The sequence below is a fragment of the Neolamprologus brichardi genome, chromosome 23 (genome assembly GCF_056152115.1).
Source record: "Neolamprologus brichardi isolate AB-2024 chromosome 23, ASM5615211v1, whole genome shotgun sequence".
Classification (NCBI taxonomy): Eukaryota; Metazoa; Chordata; class Actinopteri; order Cichliformes; family Cichlidae; genus Neolamprologus; species Neolamprologus brichardi.
The window spans coordinates 23,300,968-23,324,943 of NC_142125.1; the positions used below are offsets into that span (position 1 = coordinate 23,300,968).

At 39.0% G+C, this 23,976-nt stretch overlaps 1 protein-coding gene and 1 non-coding gene across 3 annotated transcripts in view; both read right to left on the reverse strand.

Moving 5' to 3' along the window:
* LOC102785397 (inactive dipeptidyl peptidase 10-like) overlaps window positions 1-23,976 on the reverse strand; it is a 112,017-nt gene that overhangs the window by 62,227 nt on the left and 25,814 nt on the right. The window contains exon 1 of one of the 2 annotated variants that reach the window (XM_087835834.1): window positions 9,656-9,752. The exons of the other annotated variant lie outside the window; for it this stretch is intronic. Coding sequence (XP_087691960.1) covers window positions 9,656-9,703 — 48 coding nt within the window. The 5' untranslated portion in view covers window positions 9,704-9,752. Of the gene's footprint in view, window positions 1-9,655; window positions 9,753-23,976 lie in introns of those variants that run through there. 2 annotated transcript variants of the gene reach the window in all.
* Window positions 5,107-5,179, reverse strand: trnar-ccu (transfer RNA arginine (anticodon CCU)). Its single transcript has one exon. It is a non-coding gene; the product is annotated as a tRNA-Arg (tRNA).

Sequence of the window (23,976 nt, forward strand, 5' to 3'; positions counted from 1 at the left end):
TCAACACATTGGCTTCAGAGGCCACAGCAAATCTGTGGAGAGGTTAGGTTAACACTGTTATGTTTAACACTTCCCTAATAATGCAGAACCAGATACAGTCAGGTCAAGTGTGATAATGAACACCTGTTGGTGCACACACAATGCTGAGAGGCACCTGCTCTTCATCAGCTCCATTTTTTCCTCATGACAGGGCACACAAACAAAAAGTCACATAGTACAGTGAGTTACTGAGGACAGGTGATCATATTTTATTTTACATGTAACCGTTGGTCAAGAAAGGCTTGAACTACTGGCTAAAAGGAAATTGAAACGTGCAATAAGCAGAAGAGACGCAAAATGTGTCAAACGGAGACAAAAACTACTGCAATAAGAAACAAAAAGATACAGAGAATATCTACAAAAACAAAAATGTTCAAAAACTAAAATGAGATATAAAACACAAGCAAAGATGCAACAAAAACAAAACTGTGTCACACAATCACACGACGAGATTTAAAACTAAACAGGGAAAAAAAACATGCAGAGTGATACAAAATCAGGTAAAATATCAGCCGGCTACAGAGTCAGAGACACAAAGCAAACAGAAATCATATCTGCATGTACTTATGAACCACTGTTTCATAATCTGTGTCCTGTACAACAGAGTCTGAACCTGTGCCAAACATGTTTGCTTTGCCAGAAGGAGCTCCTCTTGTTAGTCTTATTCTTTTAATGTGATTGTTATTGCTTTATTTATTATCATTATCGACATAAATGTACATATTGTGTAACAAAGAAAGAAGTAGCGCAATAATGAGGAAAAAAAGAGGATAAGTGCATCGGCTCACTGACTCCTGCTACTCTAACACCTGAAGAAAGATACACGAGTAAATACACATGCTTACTGTGTCGGTGTGTGTGTGTATGGATGAGAAGCTTCCAGCATACTGCAAATGAATACATTATAAAAACTAATATAACTTGGATAATTGGTATCCAGCTGTTTTAATACGGATTTGTGTGTGAATCACTTCTTTGTAAAATGAAATGACTGAATAAAAAAGAAAGAAAACTGCAGGTCAGTCAGCACACAACATGGATGAGTCTGTAAAATGATAATGTGGAAAGAATAGTCCCTTTATTTCCTCCTATTGTTTGGAGTGCATTTAGAAAACATTAGAAGGAATTCACTATTTTTAATGGAAGCGAGATATAAAAATAGAGCAGACTCGCTGGCGTTCATCTCCAGCATCAGTCAGGATTGAATTTTGACTTTTACGGTCATATAACACTCCCGTCGTCTAGACAGAGCGGTGATTATCCTCCGAGCTAAAGTGGAAAATCTGATCTGAGCTTTCACACGTTGTGCTCTTAGGCTGAAAGTTTGCTTAAGGATTCCAAGACATCCAATGAACCGTAGCTTCTCAAGAAGCTACCAGCTTACATCATTCCTCACTCCAGCCTCCAGTGATGAAAGTTGAACCCGCAGCCAAGACGTTGACAAGTGAGAGAAAAGATGAGAAAGAAATGATGCAAGCAGGGTTTTCTAGTTTAACCTCGCACGGGGCCAGGAGACGGCTGCGGACGAGCACTTGGATGTTTCCAGCAGCGACACTGCAGGGGACTGTAATAGGAAGCTGTCACATGCTGACTAAGTGGCCTTTCTTCTGAGCTTGAGAGGGAGAAGCATAAAGGGAAGACAGCATGAAGCCTTGTTCGTACATCAAACACATCAAACTGCATGTTTTCCAGCAGTCTGTCTGCCCTCTGTAGAGCCGGAGACGAGCTAAAAACTCGTGTTTCTTTTGACTTGTTAAGTATCCTGACAATCTTCATTTGGTCAGCTGTTTGGTGTCTAATTATCTCCAACAGGCAGAAGATGAAAAACATGTTCAAATTTGGAAGCTTAAAAGGACTCTTGCTGTGAGTTTTAAAGTATCTGACCTGAAACCTGAAGGAGTTTTGTAGGTGGCCATCAAAGATCACCAATTCTCTAATGTTTACTGACTGGCTAGACTGTTTAAACATTCAACAGGTATTCCACTTTAAAATCTGGGAGGCACAGGTTGAAGTCTCTTAAACGTTCAAAGTGGACTAAAATTTCTCATCAGGAATTTCTCAAAAATAAAGGCAAAATGTAATAAATTCAATTCAATTTGATTTATATTGTGCCAAATTACAACAGCTGTCTCAAGGTGCTTTCTTTTGTAATGTAAAGACCCTACAATAATACACAAAACAGACAAACCAGATTAACCTCCCATGACCAAGTCTGGTCTGTAGCAGTCAGCACTCAGATTTTACTAGAATACTTCAGTGCAGAAAAGCTGTCCAGGTCCTGGGTCTACAAAACAAGCCAAAATGCTGAGTTTGGTTTTGTGCATTGTGGTCAAACATCTTCACTTTGGTCTTGTCTGTTTAAAGCACATTGTTTTACAAGTCTAGTGGGTTTTTTTCAGATGTGTGCTGACCCGGTCTTTTCTGAAAACCCTTATAAATAAGCCATACATGTTCAGTGCTACGCTGTCATGAACACTGACATTTAACAAGCTAACTGATGCCAGTTTTTTTACCATTAAACACACAAGTATTATTCTGCATTGCTAGTGATGCATGAATGGCTCTGCCCTGCTAAGAAGCTCAACAAATCTTGTTTTTCATTGACTAACAGACTAACTCAGGGCTGACATCACTGTAGACTTCCAACATTAAACATAACTGGAATACAACATAAATACTGGCAACCGAGTTGGCTACTTCTGCAGGGTACACAATAGGCTCTACACAGATTCAGCACAGCCTTAAAGCCTTTTCAACTAGGATGTAGCTCACGCATTGCTGCGCTCTGAACCGCTCTCCTTTCTATTGCTTGCACTGGGCAATAGCGGTTCCCCGCTGTGCTTTGCACAGTCGAAGTTGAGTTCGACCCGGTTGAACTTTGACCGCTGTGCACTGTGATGTACCTTCGTGCGACCAGTAGAAACCTAGAGCCACGCTAAGTTAAACCACATGAAGAACGAAAAGAATCTGTGTGTATCAGAGTTTAGTGAACTTTCTGACACAAGTTTACGTGCATCTATAGGGACCTCCAGTCTTAAAGTCATTCCTTTCAATGGCTCTGGGGACCTCAGAAGGAAAGCAGTGTTGTGGAAACGACACACCCCTCAAAGCTTTCTTCTTCATGAATGAGAGACGCATGTTTTGAAATAACACAGAGCAGACGCGTGTAGTACAAGTACAGCGGGTGGAACAAAGTGAAGTACAAGCAGAGCTCAACGGCCAGCTTAGCGCAAATTTCGGGCCATTTGCACTAGCTAGCAGTCAGCACAGCACATGTCGCCTCCTATGTGAAGGACTTGTTTAGACTGTAGTCAGACTTACTAATGATACTATGCTCAGCACATATGACGCCCAAAGTCTAATTTGTTTTGATTAGTATAATCATTGTATGCTGTGCCTGGTAACAGCTGAGGAACCCTGTCCTGCTTTAAAAGGTGGGACCAGTTTCAGTTCAAACTGGCACAGCATGCATGTAGTATGATTGCTATCAGTGCCCGAGCACTGCAATCCTGCATAAAAGTAGCAGCTTTTGTAACGTTCGAGTGCCACAAAAAGCATAAAATCATGGACCTTGCCCATATGGAAAAGATATATATAAATCTTATAAAGTTTTAATCTGTCTTGTGTGAAACTTGTATGAAAATCATACAAGAGTGAAAACAGATATAAGATCCCTTGAAAAATTCTATAAAGGAAACTTGTATGTTTTGGATACTTACTAAAACAATATATGAAAGTAATGAGAAAGTGGCCACTTTCATGAGTAAATCAAAATCTTATATGATTCACGATATGAAGTAGGCCACATCTTATGCAAGTCTTTTATACGTTTTTATTATTTCTTTTCCATATGGGTGTGTTCTGTTGAAAGGCTTCAAAAGAGCCTGTGTACGAGAAAGGAACCAAGCATGAGAGAGAGGCCAAGATGCTGAGGCAAACAGATGTGTACTCAAGCCCGATCGTTGAGCACATTGTGAGTGCAGGATAGTGTGGGAGAGCTGAACATCAAACATCATCAATTCAGAATCTGATCAAAAGTTAAATATACAGGATTTTACCCAAATGTTACCCTGTTTACTTGGTTATTCATTCAGCGGGTTCACCATTGCAATCTTTAGATATTTGTTGAGTTAACTCTCATTATTGCAGATTATTAAAAACAGAAATGCAGAAAAATATGGCTCTTGCCTCAAGAATCGCTGAAGATGCCAACTGGAGTGAAACGCATACTGTTAAATCGACAACCTGATTCAGAATTCTTACCCCTTGCACATTTCATATCCTGCAGGTTTTTCAGGTTGCTACAGAAAGGCAAAATTGGTGTTGTAGTGTAACCTCGCTCTCTCTGGGCTATTTCATTATAGCAGTAACAGTTTTGTGCTGTGTGCTGCATGTCAAAACCTCAGTTGACTCTCCCAACTGAGTCCAACACTGGCTTTAGTTTCTAATTTACAGTCTTGACCATTTGGAAGTTGTACACTAAGTATACTTTACTAGTTTGTCAAATCCTATTCTCGTCTGGCGACTTACTGAATTCTAAATTCTCACAAGTGCCTCTGATCAATAGAGCCCAGGGCTGTTCATTTTGGCCTCACAGCTGTGGACGTGTTACTGACTAAATTTGGGAGGTTTTTGTTTTCCAGGTGGAAATTTCAGAAAATAGCCGAGGGCTTAAGGGATTAAGGCAAAGGCCTTAACAATCGACCAAAAACACCTTTATAACCCTGCCTCTGCCAGCTTGAGCCCACACATCAACAGAACCATTACAACCTCAGACTTTGCCATCTAACAGCTCAGCACACACAGAAAGAAAACATGGATACCTGTGTAGATTTACAACATATTAAAATCCTGAATGTTTTTTCTATTCAAAACACAAGCTGTCGAATAACAAAAGCAAGAAACTATTTGATTATTATGGCTGAAACTAATTATGGTTATGTAAGTCCAGAAAACTTGAAGAATAATGCCAAGTAAGCTGAGATGTGTAGTTCTTATGTTACAATATCTCTAAAACAAGACCAGTATCATGGTTTTACTGCATATTGCTTCCACTGCACTGAAAATCACCCCAGATGGGACTCGAACCCACAATCCCTGGCTTAGGAGGCCAGTGCCTTATCCATTAGGCCACTGGGGCTGCACAAAGGGACCCCAAACATGCTGCATAATGTTCAGTGTACAGCTGATCCATTGTGACCTGCAGCAGAATGGAGAAAATGTATATTCGGCTCCTGAGCTTTGCTCTGAGCTCCACTTTGTTTGGATGTTGTTTCCGTTGTTTGTGGACACTCATGAAACCACACAAGGACCAAAGAGTAACTAAGATCTGGATCACTGGCTCTAGTTACATTAAGTCTTTAAAGGGTCTTGCTGAATTTCTGTTATGAAGACTTAAGACAGCTCTGAAGGTAAAAGGGCTCCCAACCCTTTACTAGCAAGGTGTACCTAATAAAATGTCTGGTGAGTGTAGATTCAGTCTGAAAAGTAACAAACGTAACCAATGCATTTTCACAGTATACACCCAGTTTTCTCATTTTACACAATTCTTGTATAAATCTAAAAAAATACAGCCACAAACCTTTCTAAATATGACCACCCACACATACACATGAGAGCACAACTACACAACTGACTGTGTGATGCTATCGTGTCAATATGGATCAAAAACTCAGAGAAATGTTTCCAGCACCTTGTTGAATCTATTGTTCTGAAGGCAAATAGGGGGTCCAACCCAGTACTAGCAAGTTATACCTAATAAAGTGGCTGGTAAGTTTATATACAGTCTTAAATCTATTGTCAGCAGCTGCCAGTCAAGCACACAACTGTTTAAGACTGAAAAAAGGCTGTGATATTAATCGAGTGATGTAGAAAGGGTTTGATTTTGTGCAGTGTGAAGCTAAACCGCCCTAAGACTTGTAAAAACAGTTTGTGCCTCAACGAGAAAGCACTAGCAGCGCTTTTATTCTGGTAGGATACAGATTCGCCAGTTTAAGTAAACTAAGTAAACCTTTTTTTTTTTTAGATCTTTTTGAGATCTTCTGTGATGAACAACACTTTCATCTTCTGTTCATATCGCTGCACGCTGCTGCGGGATGCCGACTTTAGTGTTATTGAAGGATTATTATGACAAACCCACTTTGAATAAATCTGTGTGACGCTTAGTATAAAAGGCACAAATGTGTCCAGAACAATCTATATCACATCCACTGCTGTGAGAGGTGAAACTGTTCAATTACCGAAGCAGGGAAACCTCAGACACGCTCAGCAGTGGGTAGAGCTTCCTTTGCACACCACTGGGCCATCGACTCCTCTCTGAGTTTGGTTCAACATCTCGCAGGTAATTCACCGTACGCTCAGAGTGTGAGTGTGCTTCAGCAGATACAGTTCACTGCAACAGTCTGCTGATCAAACTCCCTTCAGTGGGAAGTAAGGCAGGCGAGCAAATCAAAGCATGTGTGTCGGTGTTTGTGTGCTGAGGATACACTGAAGAGAGTTAAAGGGACAGATGCAAAGACACACATTGACAAACCGAACCTGCTGAAAGCCAAGGCGATGGCTTTCCACACAAAGGCTTTCACTGGGTCACGCTGAGACTGAACACGAATTCAAGGCTAAAATTTCCAGCCTCTCAGATCGACCTCGGAGATAAAAAGGCAAGGGCACGTTTTATGCCACGAAATAAAAACCCAAGACATTATTACCAGGAGTATTATCCAGTCACTTTTAGCAAACAGACACCAAAAACAGACAAAAAAAATGCAAAGACAAAGGCCAAGACTGAAAAAACAATAAGGAGGGATTATTTCCAAGTAAATTAAGTATCTGTAAAAACTTAAATGTTTTTGTACAGTTACTTTCCCTGTTGTGTGCTAGTTTTTTGTAGAGCAGGCGCTTAGTGATTTAATCAGTAAACCAAATCAATCCAAGTCATTTCAACTGATTTGACATTTGAGTCTTTCTTCAAGCTAAAAATGCCCAAAATGTTCTCAAATTGATCATTTTCGGCTCATCCTTCTCTTGCATGGTAGTAAATGTTTTGAGACTTATCGTTTCCTGGTGTTTTAAAGACAAAAGAATCCGTTCTTATGCAGAAAACTCTTAGCTGCATTCTTTTTGCATGTTTATTTCTCTTGCAAAACAGACTTCAAACTCACAGAGAATAAATAAAAATCAACTTTTAGACCCAAAATAAAATCAAGATTATTGTTTGGTGGGGAAAAAAGAACGCAGGGCATCCATGAAACACATCCAGAAACAAATACAAAATTACTTAAATGAGATAAAAGCGCAATAACAAATTACTCCAAAGATAGTCAACAACAGATAACAGATAAGACAACAAAGATAACATCTCTGCGAGCCAATGACACAAAATAAGGTGTAACACAAACAAAAAGATAATTATAATTACCAAAATGTGATGCAAAATGACCAAATGAAACGTGACCACAGAAATACAAAATGAGAAACAGTTTTACCACAAATATGTGCAAAACTACCATAAGTAGGTCAGAAATGAGTAAAATGGGGCATAAACAAGTGCAAATACAAAATTTGGTACACGAATGTAAACAACAATGACCACAGATATGCAAAATTACCACAAAGAGGCTCGGGATATCAGATTCAGATGTTTTAGGAGAGACGAGATGCTATAGGTGGCTTTTACTTTGAAAAGACTTCAGTTCTACAGCATTATGGCCCACCCTACACCGCGCCTGATTGGGCAGCATTTAGGCCGATGACTCATGAGAAATGATAACTGGTTGGTTTAGACAGGAGGAGGACAGGAGCCATCGAGTAAGTAACTTCCTCCCTTGTGCTGTTTTCATTTTAAATGAAGCCATAATTCTCTACTTTTGATATTTCATCTTACGTGTTTCTACAGACATAGTCACTCCTGCAAAAGAGCAAAGCGTAATGGCAAAAACATTATCTGTACCACACTAATTTCTAAACCCTGGTTACATCCATGTGCAAAACAGACCGACCGAAGGAGGCACAAAGCAACCAAAAAACTAGCAACAAATGTGCACAATTTGATTCCAAGTGACACACAAAACACTGAAAATGAGCAAAAGAAGGACAAAAAAACCCACGAACCTACTAAAACAGGAGCTACAATGACAATCAAACACAAAGAGACGACAAATTAGACACAAGGCTTCATAAATGCCAAGCTACCACAAACACGTGACAGTAATGAGAATAAAGATGAACAAAAAGCAAAATAAAATGACCCGATGAAGACACTAAATGAGACACACAACATTTAAACTAGAAAACACCACGATCTACCACAATGATGAAAAACAACCAAATGGAGACAGGATTTAGACACAACTAGCACACAGTGAGTCAAAATGTGACACATTTACTGAGTAAATTAAGAAATAATAAGTTGAGCAGGAAGAAATACAAAAATGCAAGAACGAGACACAAAGGATTTAAAATAAATCGTAAGAGCACAGGCAGAAACTCCCACAAAAAGATGAGAAACAAAAATCAAAAGAGATGACAATGAAGAGATAAAGAACAAGACACACAACATTTAAACTCCAAAACCTGCCAGATCTACCACAACAAGACTGAAAATAATGAAAAAACTAGATGAAAAAACTGAGACACAAAGCCACCAAAATGAGACAAAAAGGGAATCAAACACAAGAAGTAAGAAAGAAGATGAACAGGAAGACATTTAAAATAAGAAACAGTGAGAGCACAAAAAGACTCAAAGCAACAACAACAAAAAAGACACAAAATCACCAAAACATGAAAAAGATGACAATGAAGAGACACAAAACGAAACACAAACACTGAGAATGAACACAAATGAACAGAAATGGGAATATTTTATTCTGCTGTACATGTTTGTATACCACTTATATACTTATTAATAGTCAATATATACTGTATATGTAGCAACGAGTTATTCATTCCTAATCTATTCCAACATCTTTGCACCACTCAACCATAAATATGCTGTACTTGTTGTTATTGTCTGTGTCGTGTGATGAAAACACAACAATTATGCGCAAACTGAGCAGAATAACACACGAAAGAATCTAAAACAAACAAACAAACAACCAAAAACGAGACAATTTGATCAGAAAGACGCAAAAACAAACCCGAGGAAACTTAAAGAACTGCGAAGCCAAAGCATCTACAAAAACAGGACTCAAAGTCACCAGAGTGTCGCCACAAACGAAGCTCCCGGCCTGTTTTTTCCACAAACGCGCCCTGGATTATTCACATGATCGTGGACAACCTGTTGGAGTTACACCGCGGACATTGCATCCCTGTCAGCCGCGAGCTCCGCGGCATCAGGCTGAAGTTGGAAAAGTGTGAAATTACTGAGAGGAAGGAGGAAAAGGAAAGCTTCTTGAAGGGAAAGGAAAACTTCTACAGATTTGATTTTTACAAAGTAAAAAATAAATAATTTCATTAAAATTTGATTTTAAATAAAGCGCGGGGTCCCTGTCCACTGTAGCTATCGCGCTGACCGCACGCGCATGGACGTTATCTCATTATAGCTAGAAATAAAAATAAAAAATTAAATTAAAAATAAAGATGTCTATCTGTGTCGCTGTGTGGTTTTAGCGAGTCATCCCACCTCATCCTGCTGAGACTCTTTGGGCTTCTTCTTGCTGGCGGCCGTCATCGTCTCGGAGTCTAGGTCTGTCTCTGCCCGGTAATAACATCACAAACCTGCCGCGCGACGATTTTAGCTGCGCGAGCCACAAAGCTGCTAACAATCAACGCGAGGTTCCGGCAACAGCTTCAAAATAAAAGTCCTTCCACAGGAAACACCTTTTTCGTCAATAACTGTCGCTACTTTTTGTGTTAAATTCATTTTTTATTCTTCTTCTTAATTTTGCTTGTTTAATTCATTTTTGCTTTACATGCTAAAGGCTTTATGTGAACGTTTCTAATAATTATTTAACTAATTAATAACAGTTATTAAACAATAGCAATTACTGAAACTATTAATTAATGTATATTAATAGTTTAAAAACACCACAAATATTAAAATGATTTTTTTAAAAACTGAAACTGGCCCTGAAACTAATAAAAACTAAACAGAGCCTAACATAAATAAACTCAAGATGAATAAATAGAAAGGCAACTAAAACAAACAAATCTGTGCTCTAAAATGACAGAAACTAAAGTGAACTGAAGATAAGTAATAAGAATTACTTATATAGCATAAAGACTTTCGTAAATGAAGAGTGTACTGCTACTCATAAGCTGGACTAAGCCAAAATTTATACTACTCTGACTCTGAGTTGTTTCATTTTGTTTCATGTTTTTTTGGGGCATATACCAGTGTGGAAATAAGAGTATGTGGAGATATACTGAGTGAAGAGAATAAATCCAAAACACAGTTTGAAGAGTTTTCAGATTCAGTGCACGGTGATAAAGTTTTTTTCCCAAAAACATTTAATAAATATTAAAATAATAATGCAAACATCAAGTGTCAATTTAAGCAGAGCTGTCCATGGTGCTTAAATCCACAATAGCTGAGACTTTAGCTTAAAATAGGCAGCAGCAAGCTTTAACTGTAATCCTTTTTCCTGTCACTGCTCATTAGAAACAAAGATAATTTTATTATTTGTAATATTCATTTTATTTTTATTTTTATTTTAGGCCTTCAGTCAGGACACCACATTTACAAGAAAGCTCAAGTTTATTTTATTTCTTTTACTGTAAACACAAAAAGATGATGTTTGCTTTTACTAGCTCATGCTTATTCATATTCAGCTACATTAACTACTTCATTTGAATTCAAGGTTTAGTTAATGACAAAAAGAAAAAAGTAATCAGATTATGCAAACAGGTGCAAGCCGACAACACACACCTACAGGATTATCATAAAAGGGAAGTCATACTGTAGTAACAGGTAAATGTGAATGAAAAAGATTTTTTTCAAGACAACCAATCACATCACACATGAAGACATCCTGTAAAGTCTAGCTTGCTACATAAGCTCTCAGCACAAAATTTAAATCTCAAGGTTGAGGAAGGAAAATTACTTGTTGTTTTATGCATGTGATTCATGAAGGTAGCAGAATACTGTGGGCAAAGGGAACATCTGTGTGGCTGTACTTTACTGCAAGCTCTTGTCATGATATGCTGTGTGGACCCAAATGTAAGACACAGAAACAGACCTTAACTCCAAAATCTCAACTTATTTACTGGAAAAAAAAGAAGACAGGAATGGAGTGCAGAAAAAACATACTCAACACAGGAACCAAGGACTAGAATCAAAGATAAGCTCAAAAGACTAGGATATAATATTAAAATTAAAAGAACTAAAAGCCTGGGACTTGATCATAAATCATGAACCAACAGAACTCAGAACTCTTCAAGAAAACTGCCAAGCTTACCTCCACCCCACTAGCCAACAACTGAGAGAACAGTTGGGCATAGAGCCCCGTGTATTCATGAGAGTCCAACCCCATGAAGTCCAGAAAGTGGTAGTTAATGTGTATCTAGAAGTTTTGTGTAATAATCATCCTCCTTCACTAACACACATAATATGGGTGACAACTTCCTTGGAACAGAGAACGCCTTTCCCCCCAAATAAACCTGTATATTATGTTGAATATTGACCTGAATTCACGTTGTAAGTCAAGTTAAACACAGCCCATCAGTTTTGCTATGAAATGATCCCCTCTAAGCTCTCCACAGGAGTTTATCTCTCACTCAGTCTGGCTGCACATTTAAACCTGATAACTGCAGCCATACTTAGAGTAATATTCCCATAGAGGCTTACAGTGTAGTACTTTGTGGTATTTTTACCTGCGATGATGTCATGCCACTATTCCTACAGTATCACTTCAGGGACTAAGAGGCCTTCTGCAATATCTAGTGTTTCAGCATCCCTCGGAAATACATTACGGGATTATAGCTCAGCGTGTCATCGGAGAACAAATCGGACCAACGCTTCATCTGAAATCCCCTCAGACGAGAGCAAGACGAGACAATCGAGGAGATCGGTAGCCAGCTGACCCTTCACCACTGCCAAATGTCTGAATGCAAACAGATAGGTGTCAGAGAGAAAGCCCTGAAGACACAACCCACACTCACTCACGCAATCTGTGGCCCCCCATCCCATCTACAGAGTAATGAGTACAGCTGGAGGGGGAAATGGGGAAAAAAATTAAGATGGAGGAGCCGACGATGAGAGGCAAACCAGCCTGAAGGTGTCTCTCTGCCCTAATGTGTGTGTGTGTGTGTGTACGTCTAAGGACAGGAAGAAGACACAGATCAGTTTCCGACTTCCATATGTGGGGGTTAAAAAGGCTTAGATCAGGAGGCCTGGCCAGTAAGTATGCATTTAATAAGTGCTTCCAAGGCTCCTCTAACCATGTTTTTATTAAACAGCTTCGATAAAGACAAAATATTATGGAGCTAACATGGAACCATGAATACCATCATACACTAACCAAAGCAGTTTTGCAGAAAACTCGCCTTTAATCTCTTATAGGCACCTTTAACTCTGTGACAGTGTTACAGCTCAAAAACCCGGTGACCACAAAAATGCAGCTTCAAACAGTCAAAGAGTCTAGGGTTATGGGTGTCATCATACATCCAAATCAGACTGGATTTATGAAAACACGCTCTTCCTCAGATGACATTCAAAAGCTACTCCTTTTAATGTAGTGGGGCCAGTCTAAAGATAGCAGCTTTCTCCTCCAGAGAAGGCTTTTGACAAAGTTGAATGGAGCTTTTTTTTTCAACCTTGTTGCGGTTCAGGTTTGGGCCAGACTTTCTAAACTGGGTTAAAGTGCTATACAAAGAACCAAAGGCGGCGGTAAAATCAAATGGTATGGTTTCACCCTTCTTTAGTTTGTCACGTGGAGCTCGTCAGGGCTGTTCTTTAAGCCCCCTTTTGTTCTTAATTTTTATAGAAACATTGGCAGTGAGTATCAGATCAAACAAGGAGATTAAAGGCATCATAGGTGGGCAGCAGGAACACAAACTCCTCCTCTATGCTGATGATATTCTTGCCATTATAACAGACCCACTCTTATCAGTACCGCATTTAATGGACACCACAAAGGCGTTCTCTGAGCTGTCAGGTTATACTATTAACTGGGGAAAGTCTGAAGTAATGCCACTATCACCACTATGCTATCCAAACATGGTAGAAAAATTTAATTTTAAATGGGTACCTAGAGTGATGAAGTATCTCGGGATAAGACTAAACCAAGATATGGAGGACCTACCCAAACTTAATTTTGACCCAGTCCTTCTAAAAATAAAAACAAATATAGAAAAATGGGGCAAATTAAAAATCTCATTGTGGGGCAAAATAAATATTGTAAAAATGATTATAGCCCCCCAATTTAACTATGTAGTAATGATGTTACCAATTGCGATACCGCCTGGTCTCTTTAAACAGTATGAAAACTTAATTAAGCAGTTTCTTGTTCAAACATACAAATTGGAAGGGAAGGAAAATTTCTGGAGATATTTGCAAATTAGACACTATGTGACGTCGAAGTTCAGAAGGGGACATGAAAATCTTGTTCTAAATTTTATAAATATGCCTCAGGAGCACCACACAGCATCATGTTTTTATAGGTTGGTAAATGATAATAGAAGTGGGGAATGTTCGAACATTAAAACTTTGTGGCAGAAAGATTTAAATGCACCAATTTCAAACGAAAAATGGATGGGCATTTTGGCAGAAAATGGGATTCATGTTAAGGAGGCGAGGAGCAAATGCATACAATACAAAATTCTGCATAGATATTATCATACCCCAGCAAGATTACACTGTATGAAGCTTATGCCTTACAATCTCTGTTGGAAATGTAAAATTGGGGCGGGGACTTTCCTACATTGTTTTTGGGAATGTTCCCTTATAGCTCCTTTTTGGAAGAAAGTCGTCACACTTTTAAAAGGTTGGTCAGGATTAGAAGTGCCTTTAACTCCTGAATTGTGCTTGTTAGGAGACAGTTCTCATATTCCAAGAATTCATAATAATATTTTTAAGGTTGTTATGGTTGCACTGGTAACTGCATCGAGGATTATCCTTAGGCACTGGAAGACTACAGTACGTCCTGAACTGAAAGACTGGATCAGAGCAATGGCAGAGACTGCTTCCTATGAGTCCATGCTGAATAAACTTAAAAATGATACAGAAGATAAAGATGAACAGTGGGACTACTTCTGGAGCTATTTGAAGCAAACAGGAAATCATGACCATATTATCGTAATTTGAAGGATTATTAACTGTGACCACCGGTCCAAATGTTACTTTACCGTCATTTTTATTTGCCCATTTCTGTGTTTCTTCTCTTGGAACCCCAAGAGAAGAATTAGTTAGTTTCTCTTTTCTTTCTTTTAAACTTGTAAGGGCAGGGGTGCACACCAGCAGTTTTCTTGTGTGTGTGTTTTTTTTTCCTCCCTCTTATACAGGTTTAAGTATATGCTGCAAAATCAATAAAAACTTAAATGTCAAAGAGTCTAGAAATGTTGCTTTTGATGTGTGGTCCAATGGTTCGAAAAATCAGATCATATCAAGGATTAAGGGAGCTTTGATTGTCATTCACAGAAAACATGGGAGAACAAGATCCACTTACTTAGTTCTCAGTGCAAATAATTAATTACATGTGTCATTATTGATTAAAATGGGAATTAATTAAATATCAATTTATATATATATATATATATATATATATATATATATATATATATATATATATATATGAGAGAGAGAGGAGCTAAGAAGATCTGTTTCAGACAGAAAGACAAACACTGAACTGGGAAATTAAGCAAAGGTGCTTTAGTTGATTCCTAGGGTAAAATAAGAGCTGGGGGGGAAATGAGCAGGAAAAAGCTTTAGCCACCATTAACTGAAATAAGAGCAGAGCTTAAAATAGGCGTGCACGTGTAGTATAAAAGCCCAGAAGCTTTAATATGAAGCCAAATGGCCGGATGACAAAGCAGTTTTACCCTCCCGGTATGCAGCTTGATGATTGATTTGCTCGTCATGAAATATTTCGGCTGGATCTCCGCTCTGATTCACCAGCTTGCTCCTCTTTATTTGGAAGTGTGCGACAACATCAAATGTGTCAGCTAATGGACGCAGATTCAGACACATCGGGGTCAATTTGTAGTCAGCTTTTGATAACCTCTATGGCAACACAGGTTCTCACAAAAATGGAAAGATTTTTGAAAAAATGCAATTCTTTTGAAGCTTGATCTCTCATTTAAGTCACAAAAAATAATGTATCAGCATTACAAAGTTGAATTTCTTTTAATTTTTTTTGTCCTGTTAAATCTTTAACTCTTATTTTGAAAGTATTTCAGGTTTAATTAGTGGACAGCTTTTGTACCAGATGTCTTTATTAGAGATGGAACGATACCACTTTTTTATGTCCGATACCGATACCGATATCATAAATTTGGACATCTGTCGATACCGATATGAATCCAATATAGTGTGTTTTTTAATAAATAAAACAGTTTTTTTAATATCTTGCTGCTTTTTGTATAAGTTCATACTCAAGTTAAAAAACAAAACACTAAAGCTATTCTGTTATACCTGTATGCAAAAAATACACTGCACACAAAATATTTCATAGTTCACCAATACTGATCAATCTAATAAACTTAAACCTGCTCCATCCTCCCTATTCTGGTATTTTAAAGAGTAAGCAACCTAACTAATAGGGTTACAAACTCACTGCAAAAAATAAAAAAATAAGGAACCACCCTCCACCTCATGATGCTTAATCAACGTAATCAACTTTAATTTGATGCAGTGTGGAAAAAAATGCCCAGAAATAAATTATTTTCCAAGAATAATTAAATAGATTCAACATCTTTCTTCAACAGAATTGCAGACTGCACAGATGGTACCTTCCCAAAGGAAAAAGTACTATAGCTTACTAGAGTATATTAGACTTAACAGTCACAGAAAGAAAAGTATGTCGTTGTGCCCCCTTTTCCCTGTTAATGCCCTAATTTGCATTTGCATTTCTTAATTTGCATTTTGATAAAAGCTGCCATGGATATGGTAAGCATGCTCGTTGTTTTCAGTACATAACTCCATCTTTTCTCCGTCCTCATCCTTTCAGCTGCCTTCCACAGCCTAATGCATCTTTGAATAGAGATGTTCTGCAGAGTTCAGCTTCAAGGGCTACGGTAAAGTGAGTAACAATGATCAGACGTGCAGTAACACGTGTGTGTGTGTGTGTGTGAATGAGCTTGATGTAATGAGCAGCGCTCGGATGAAAATGCAAAGAAAAAAGGCATGAGGTCACGAGCAGGGAGGAGGAGGGCAGCGGGCTGAAAAGGAGGAAGAAAAAAGAGAGAGCAAGGATGAAGAAGATGGAAGCTGTGGAGCTGTGGAGACATGGTGGGTGGTGGGAGATGAAAGAAAAACGGCAGGGATGATCCTCAAAGCCTCGACTGGACTCTCTTGCCGCCTCTATTAAATATTTAAGAGGCGGGATCAGAGACCACATGGAAATGATCTCGCTCTATCCCTCCCTCTCTGACCTCTGCTGGCGTTTCGGAAGTTCACTGATGTCCCTGAGGCAGACATCCTCTCTACAGTGCACAGGAAGCTGGTTGGTGCTTCGGTGCCTCTATATGATGCATGCGTGCATCATGTGGATGCGTGTGCTTCTGCACAGTGCTCCTGTGTGCTGTGCACTGTAAACAGTTTTAATTGTCTTCAACGACGTGAATTTATTATCATGTCTATCCTTGATTTTTGAGTGAGCCTCGCAGCCTCTTCTCTTTCACCTTTCTTCACCTTCTAACACCAATTTTACTTTGACTGGGCGTTAACTCATAATCCAAACCTTTAAAGTGCTGGGATTAACACCAAAAAGCCTGTTAACTTAGCGTTAATGGGTCACGAACCAAAGCAGTTCGGATTCCCTTCAAGGTTTCGCTCCAGCCATCTAATCAGGGACTGGTTAACACCTGGGACACCAGGTGTAATTAACCTGCTGCCAGGATGGAAACCTGCAGGGCTCCGAGTTTAATGTTTGGTGTTTTGATAAGGAAGTGGGATGTTTAAAGCCAGGTTCCTGATAAGAGCAGGTTCAAAGTTTTGAAAGACTAAGGAGAAGTGCTTCTCTGGCTCTCTGTGGCATACACATGATGGTGGTTACTAAAAGACAGAAAATATCACTCTCGCCTCAAGTTATTATTCATTCAGAAAACTCAACTATTTAATTATAATGTAGTCTTGTCCTTCCCAAGCAGCAGCCTCCAGGGCTGAAAGATAAAACTAATGCAGAAGTACCAAAAATTGTAGTCTGAAGAGACTGTTGTCTCCTGTCAGCCACTGTCAACCGATGTTAGCTGTTGTTAGCTGCTGTTAGTTAGCATTAGTAAGCTATTATTTAAGTCGATCTGTTATTAATGTGCTCTGACACTTAGTGAATGACCTCTACTGTGAGAGTGATTTCTGAGCAATCTCTGAGCAGAAATACAACTAAACCCCTGAAACACTGCAAACCCAGCAGCTGACTCTAAAAATTAAGTTTGCTGGGTCTAACAAGCACCCTCGCATGTCAGGATATCCCTTCTCCCTGTGACGCTCCATGTTAATATTGTTTCAGTTCTTCTCTTTGTCATTTAAATACTTGACCATGTTATGTAGGAATATATGGGTCTTGTGTTCTAAACATAAGAGTCAAGACAAAGCTAAATTTTGCACTGCGCTCACAGCCATGAGCCATCCACCTTTATCAGTTATGCACTGATAACTGCAATGCCAAAGTACTGCTAACAATCCAAGATGGCAAAACCTTTTTGACCAATACAAAGTCAACTGGGCTTCTCAATCACTGGGTTTTAAGGAGACAGGAGCTAAACCTCAGCAGAACATACTGTGTCTTTTTTCCACATGAAAGCAACGAAACCTATTCTAGTATGTCCCACAAATCAAATGACAAGCCTGCAAATAAGCATAACATGGACATTTTTGTATCAAATCAAAGTTCAAGCCTTATAATTTTAATTACATTTTTTATGCTCACATTCATTTATGTCAGGAAAAAAAACCTGTCGTAGTCCTCCCCAGGGAACCTGTAAATGATTTTAATTTACTGGTTGGGATTCTTGGTTTTGACAGAGATCTTAAAAACTGAGGTTTAATGCTTTGAAACTTGAACATGCCCAGGCACAAAGGCAGTACACTGTGAGTGGGAGTGGAGTGCTGCTGGCAGATGAAAGCCATGTACCTGAAAAACATATTAGTCATGCCCATGATGATGCACATGGATATTTTAATCTACACACAAGGATTTCATAAGAACGCCACACCTCTTTGCTGCATAAATGAGAGAGTAAAATTTATAGAATAAATAACCTCAAATTTGTCGGTTTACTCAGCAGCTATGAAAAGCTTACATGACTAAGAGTTATGTAAACGGGCCCTCAGAAATGTATTTGCATAATTTTACATTTATCTTAGTGACAGTTTCCCCTTAAGCGCATTGCAGCATTTAATTTAACACATAACTGTTTGAAATGAAGTGTATTTAAATGAGTGTGTAACATTACCGCTGTGATTGCTCAAAATATTTCAAACGGATAGTAAAATAAAGAGACACAGATATGTAAAAAACGAAAGACAAGTGCAAAACATAACAGAAATAGGTCAAGATTTCCTGAGCGACCCATTAACCAGCCCAAGGGTCTGCTGGGCTTCAGCCAAGCAGCTGAGGATTTATGGCATAAATCCTCTGAAGAGACTCTTGAATCTTGACTGTAGATGTCTTTGTTACCAGCCATCAGCAAAAGTGTTTGACTTGATTTTAGTAATTAAACAATACAATCTGCATTGGATGACCAAGGAATGACTCCTGTAACAACTCAGTTAATTATGCAGTTATGGTCAGGACAACCTGCTGAAGTTCAAACCGAGCATTGCACTGGCAGAAAAAGGTGATTACTTGACTTTGAATGCAGCCTGGTTGTGGAGGACAGGCTACAGCAGCAGGAGACCACAAGTGGTGCCACTCCTGTCAGCTAAGAACAGCAAAATGAAGCTAAAACTCACACAAGCTTACAGTAGAAGATTGGGAAAAAGGTTGGTCTGATGAGTTTGTATTTCTGCTGCAACATTCAGATAGTAGAGTAAAAATTTGGTGTCGAGGCCTGTAAAAACACTTTTCTTAGCTCTCATTGCTGACCGTAGCATTTGACTTAGTTTGTTAGATCATGTAAAAGGGTAAAGGTGAGGCTTTCAAACCTAAGAACACTGTGTCAGCTGTCAAGCATGGTGGTGGCAGCATCATGTTCTGGGGTTGTTTTGCTGGTAGTAGTACTGGTACATTGTAGAAAATGGATGGAATAATAAAGGAGGAGGATTATCTCCAAATTCTTCAACTTCAACTTTGATCCTGTGAAGATTGGAGAAAAAATGTAGTTTTGTAGTTTTATTTTCATTCTGAGGTCTTTCTTTTCCTTTTCATGTGATATTTGGAGACTCAGTTGTCCCAATTTTGCTACGTTTCTTACCTTTATGTTAATCTGACCATTATTAGATGCCATGAGACCAACCTGTAGTCTGAAATAACAGACCTGTAGCAGCTATTTTAAAAGCTCATTGTATTCAAGCTTTCTCAATTTTCTCAATTTTTGCCTTGCCTTGTTAGGTTTTTGGCCTGATCTGAAGATATCAGATTATATTTGACTTTGGGAAATATGTTTTCTCTTTTACCTGCCGCCCTACATTTGCATTTGTCCACTTCAAAATCCATCTCAACAAAGTGTCTTTCAGCTGTGAGCAAAAGCAAGCTGAGGCAAGAGTTTCTTGTTTTTCCATTACTGAAGTCTGCACCATATAATCGCAACATCACATGTCACAGAATCATGCTCTGCAGCTCAGCCATCACTCACAACAACAGTCTGACACACTTTGAGTCCCGGAGGACGTGTTTCTGTTTCTCAGAGTCTCTGCTCTCCCTGGAGGCAGCAGACTCTTGTGGGGCTTCATGATAAAGGACACGTCACTAGCTTCAGAGGATGTCTGCCACCGCGCCGCGTTATGCAACCTATTACACACGACAGAGTTGATCTTATGTATGCATACACAGGCATCAGTTGAAGAGTTCTAGCTGTGAACTGCTGTCAGCTACATCTATATATTAAGAGCATACTGAGACCTCACCTCCACGAACCTGAGCTCTGGGTCCATTGTGTTGACGTTCTTCAGTTAAAAAGCTCAGATTTGAAGCAGGAAGCTAAGCAAAACTGGGCAAGGTTGTCCAAAATAATAAAAAGTAATCTCTGAAAAACAAAAGCAAAAAAAAAGAAAAAACAAAGAGTATCTGCTTTGCAATACAACTGAGTAAAAAAATGAAGATCTCCTGCTCGTGCCAGCAACGTGTCTGCCTGGGGTTTCTCTTCAGAGTAAACAGACGTCTGGCACAGGCACACACACATGCTCACAAAAACCCCTCTGTTCTGATTTTATCACTTAAAAAATGGTGTCATTCACAAGTGAAATCAGTCAACCCAGTTTCACTTGGCATCGTTAGTCTGATAATCTAATTCTGTGTCGGGGGGAATTCGCCCGGTGGAGGCCGGTGAGCTGAATTCACATAGCATAAATCAGTCTGAAGTTCAGGTTTATAAAAAGCTGCAAGGAGAAAAATAGAAGACACATTTTAACGTTAGGGTGCACTGATGGTCGTGCCTTTACGCTTAGATCTGCGGTTGTGAGGTTAGAGGTGGGGGGAATATTGATAGTACTGATATCAACGCTGGTATCGGTATTCGATCAATAGTAGCGTGACAGGATCGATACTTTGTGTCTGCCCCTCTAAGTTGAGTATCTAAACAACTGAATTGTGTTGAATAATATATTTTTTTAGGAAATAAACCTTAAATTTGAAAATTTATTAAAGAGTCATCGCATAAATCATGACACACTGCTCTCCCTAAAAGTATTGGTATTGGTATCTGCAATGCTGGCCCTGTATTTACTTGGTATTATATTGATACAAGCATTTGGAGTATCACACAGAACTAGCTGATGTTCATTCAAGGAAAACCAATGTCTCTGAGCCTGCTGTGATCATCTTAATGTGTGAGGGCTCTCAGACAGTGCAACTGTTGGGTTTATATTGTTGGATTGTCATTTAGCTTAGAAACATATACTCATTTATGCTTAGAGGTATATAATCAATTGTATATTGATAGGATGTCTGATCCTTAGCAGTCTGCAAAGACTCTGTGTGCCTTCCAGAGTGTTCTGGCATATACACACACATCCTAAGGTCATGAGAGAGGTCGTACCTTCTCTTACTGATTTATGGTATATTTGTTGGTGGACCGCTGGGCTCCTAGCACCAGCTTTGGGGAGTCGTTCACAGGGTCACATCTAGACACACACACACACACACACACACACACACACACACACACACACACACATACGTACACGTACACACAGACGGTACTCTTTGTTCACATGTATGCCTATGTAAGATGTCATATGTTAATGAACCTATGCATATTCATGTAACCACAATAAAGAGCAGTGCTACCGGGGAGTTAGCAGCGCTAGTCACAGTTCTCTCCCTCGTGCACAAGATCACACAAAGAGTTCTGCTTGGTGTCCAATGCTTTTTGCCATTGTAGTAGAATAGTCTCTAAATGTTCCAGCAATAGGCCTGTGGTTGACAGACCTATCAGCAACCACTGCCAAAGCCAACATCATCTAATATTTTAACGCTGAAAATTCAAATTTTTTGAAACAGGACTGTTAATGGGACTATTTTTTAAATAAGCAAATTAAATACCAGCTTGCATAAATGTGTGTTTTAAATTCATGTCATATTTGGGGGGAAATCACAGTGGTGATGTAGAAATCTAAAAAAACAAACAAACTGTCAAATATGACACATTTGGGGTTAAAAGGAAATCATCCCTATCAAAATTTACTGCCATTGCTATGGGCCCCAACCTTCCAGCACCAGGCTGCCACAAACCTTCAATCTTCTTCTTCTTCTATCCAGCTTGCTGTGCCTTCTTTCCACCTCACCACCATGGGAAGCAGAGCTTTCAGTTGCTCTGCTCCCTGGCTGTGGAACTCTCTCAGGGATTACGTGTTAAGTTAAATTTCTTTACACTGACAGAAAAGAGAATTTCCCTTGTCTGGAGTGGGCGGTATGTGGGCCACAATGGAAAATTAGTTTGACATCAATTATAAATGAGCTCTTACAGTTAATAAAATGATATATAGTAAATTCCTAAGACTCTTAACCCTTTAAAGCCGGTCGGCGCGGGCACGCTCTGTTTTGCGTAACTATTTTTAAATCCCGGTAGCTCTGCATCCACGTGAGCTAGCGCAATAATTTTTTTTGCATATGAAACCTGAGGAGTTGTACTTACATCTTATGCCATCAGCTTGTCCTCGGTCACAGTTTCCTTCCACATATAGCTTTGCAAAAACTGCATAAAAAGCACTTGCAGCAACAAAAACATAATATTCCAGAAACACGCTTTGCCAATCTGATCAGCTGTTCATAACACTTCCTACATTGGATTAGACGTCAGCGCGAACTATTGCATGTCCGCCATTATCTGCCCGAAACCGGAAGTGACATCATTTTCGCGGAAATGTAGTTTTTTACTGTCCGGGCCTCAATGAGCCTATACTGGTGTTTTTAAAAGTTATGTTTGACTTTATGACTTTCTGTGTCGTTTCTGGGATTCTTAGGACTCATGTTGCACTGCTGGAAATAATTTATTTATATGCATATGCTGCTTTTTTGCAAATTTGCACTATAATATTTATTTTCGTTTTTCCTGAAGTATATAAAAATTGGTGTATTTCAAAAATAAAACTATGAAGGCACTCAAAATAAATTTCCTGTGGTGGGAAACTATTTTGTGCAACTTTTCTGTATTTACAGTTTTGAGGGATAAGCCTCTTAAATTTCTCTAACTAGAAATATATGTTAAAAAAACAAAAACGATTTTCAATTTTTTTGTAGTTTATTGCACTTTTTTGCAATTAATGTAATTACTATGCACTTAATGGAGACATATTATTAAAATCTAGGCTGTAATGGTTGTATTGATGTATAGCAACTTGAAATGCTCCCAAAAATGGCTCCACAGCATGTAAACATATAATATAAGCTCTGGCGGACTTGGTTCTATGGTAGGTCTTAAAGGGTTAAGAAACGAAACATATTTTAATTTCATATGAAAAGAGAGTGCCTTGGAGTTTATTGATATTTTACATTAAATATTTCCAGTTTATATTTTAAACAACTGATATTTCTGTGGGTTTAAAAACACTGTGAACAACTAAACCTGAAGTGAGCTCATATCGTTTGTCATATCAAACCTGGAAGGTGACTTCTCTTTCCTGCTCAAAAAAACCTACGATACAGTCTAATCCTCCTGTTAAATCTGCCAGTAAGAAGATTAAAAGCTGCAAATTCATGACATCTGTAAATCAAAGCCATGGCTAGGAGAAGAAAAGTTGACAGAAAGTGAGGAAAGGCCTGGAGGGCTTTTTTCTATCCGTGGTGAGGGATTCAATCCCCGATGCTGACTCTGCTGCACAGCAGGAGCTCACAGTCAGGCCGGCCTGCTAATACAGATTATAGGAATTAAAATCTGAGGTGCTGCTGCTGCTCTGGAGGAGACACGCTGAACTTGCCTTTGATTAATGCTGCCGACTTCCAGGCGATGAGTGAGACTCCATCTGAATTTAAACTTATTAAAGACTCAAAAACAGACACGTGCATTTACTCTGTGAGCAGACACCACAATTTTTGTTTCACCTTGCAACTGCCGGCAGCCTCCAATGATTTCCCAAGAACTCAGGGGAATACACACTTTCCACTAGCTGGTTGCTTGGAGGTTATTGACTGGTCTCTAGGGTTGTGAACCAGGAGTCTAAAGCCTCAATTACACTGTCAAAAGTATTCG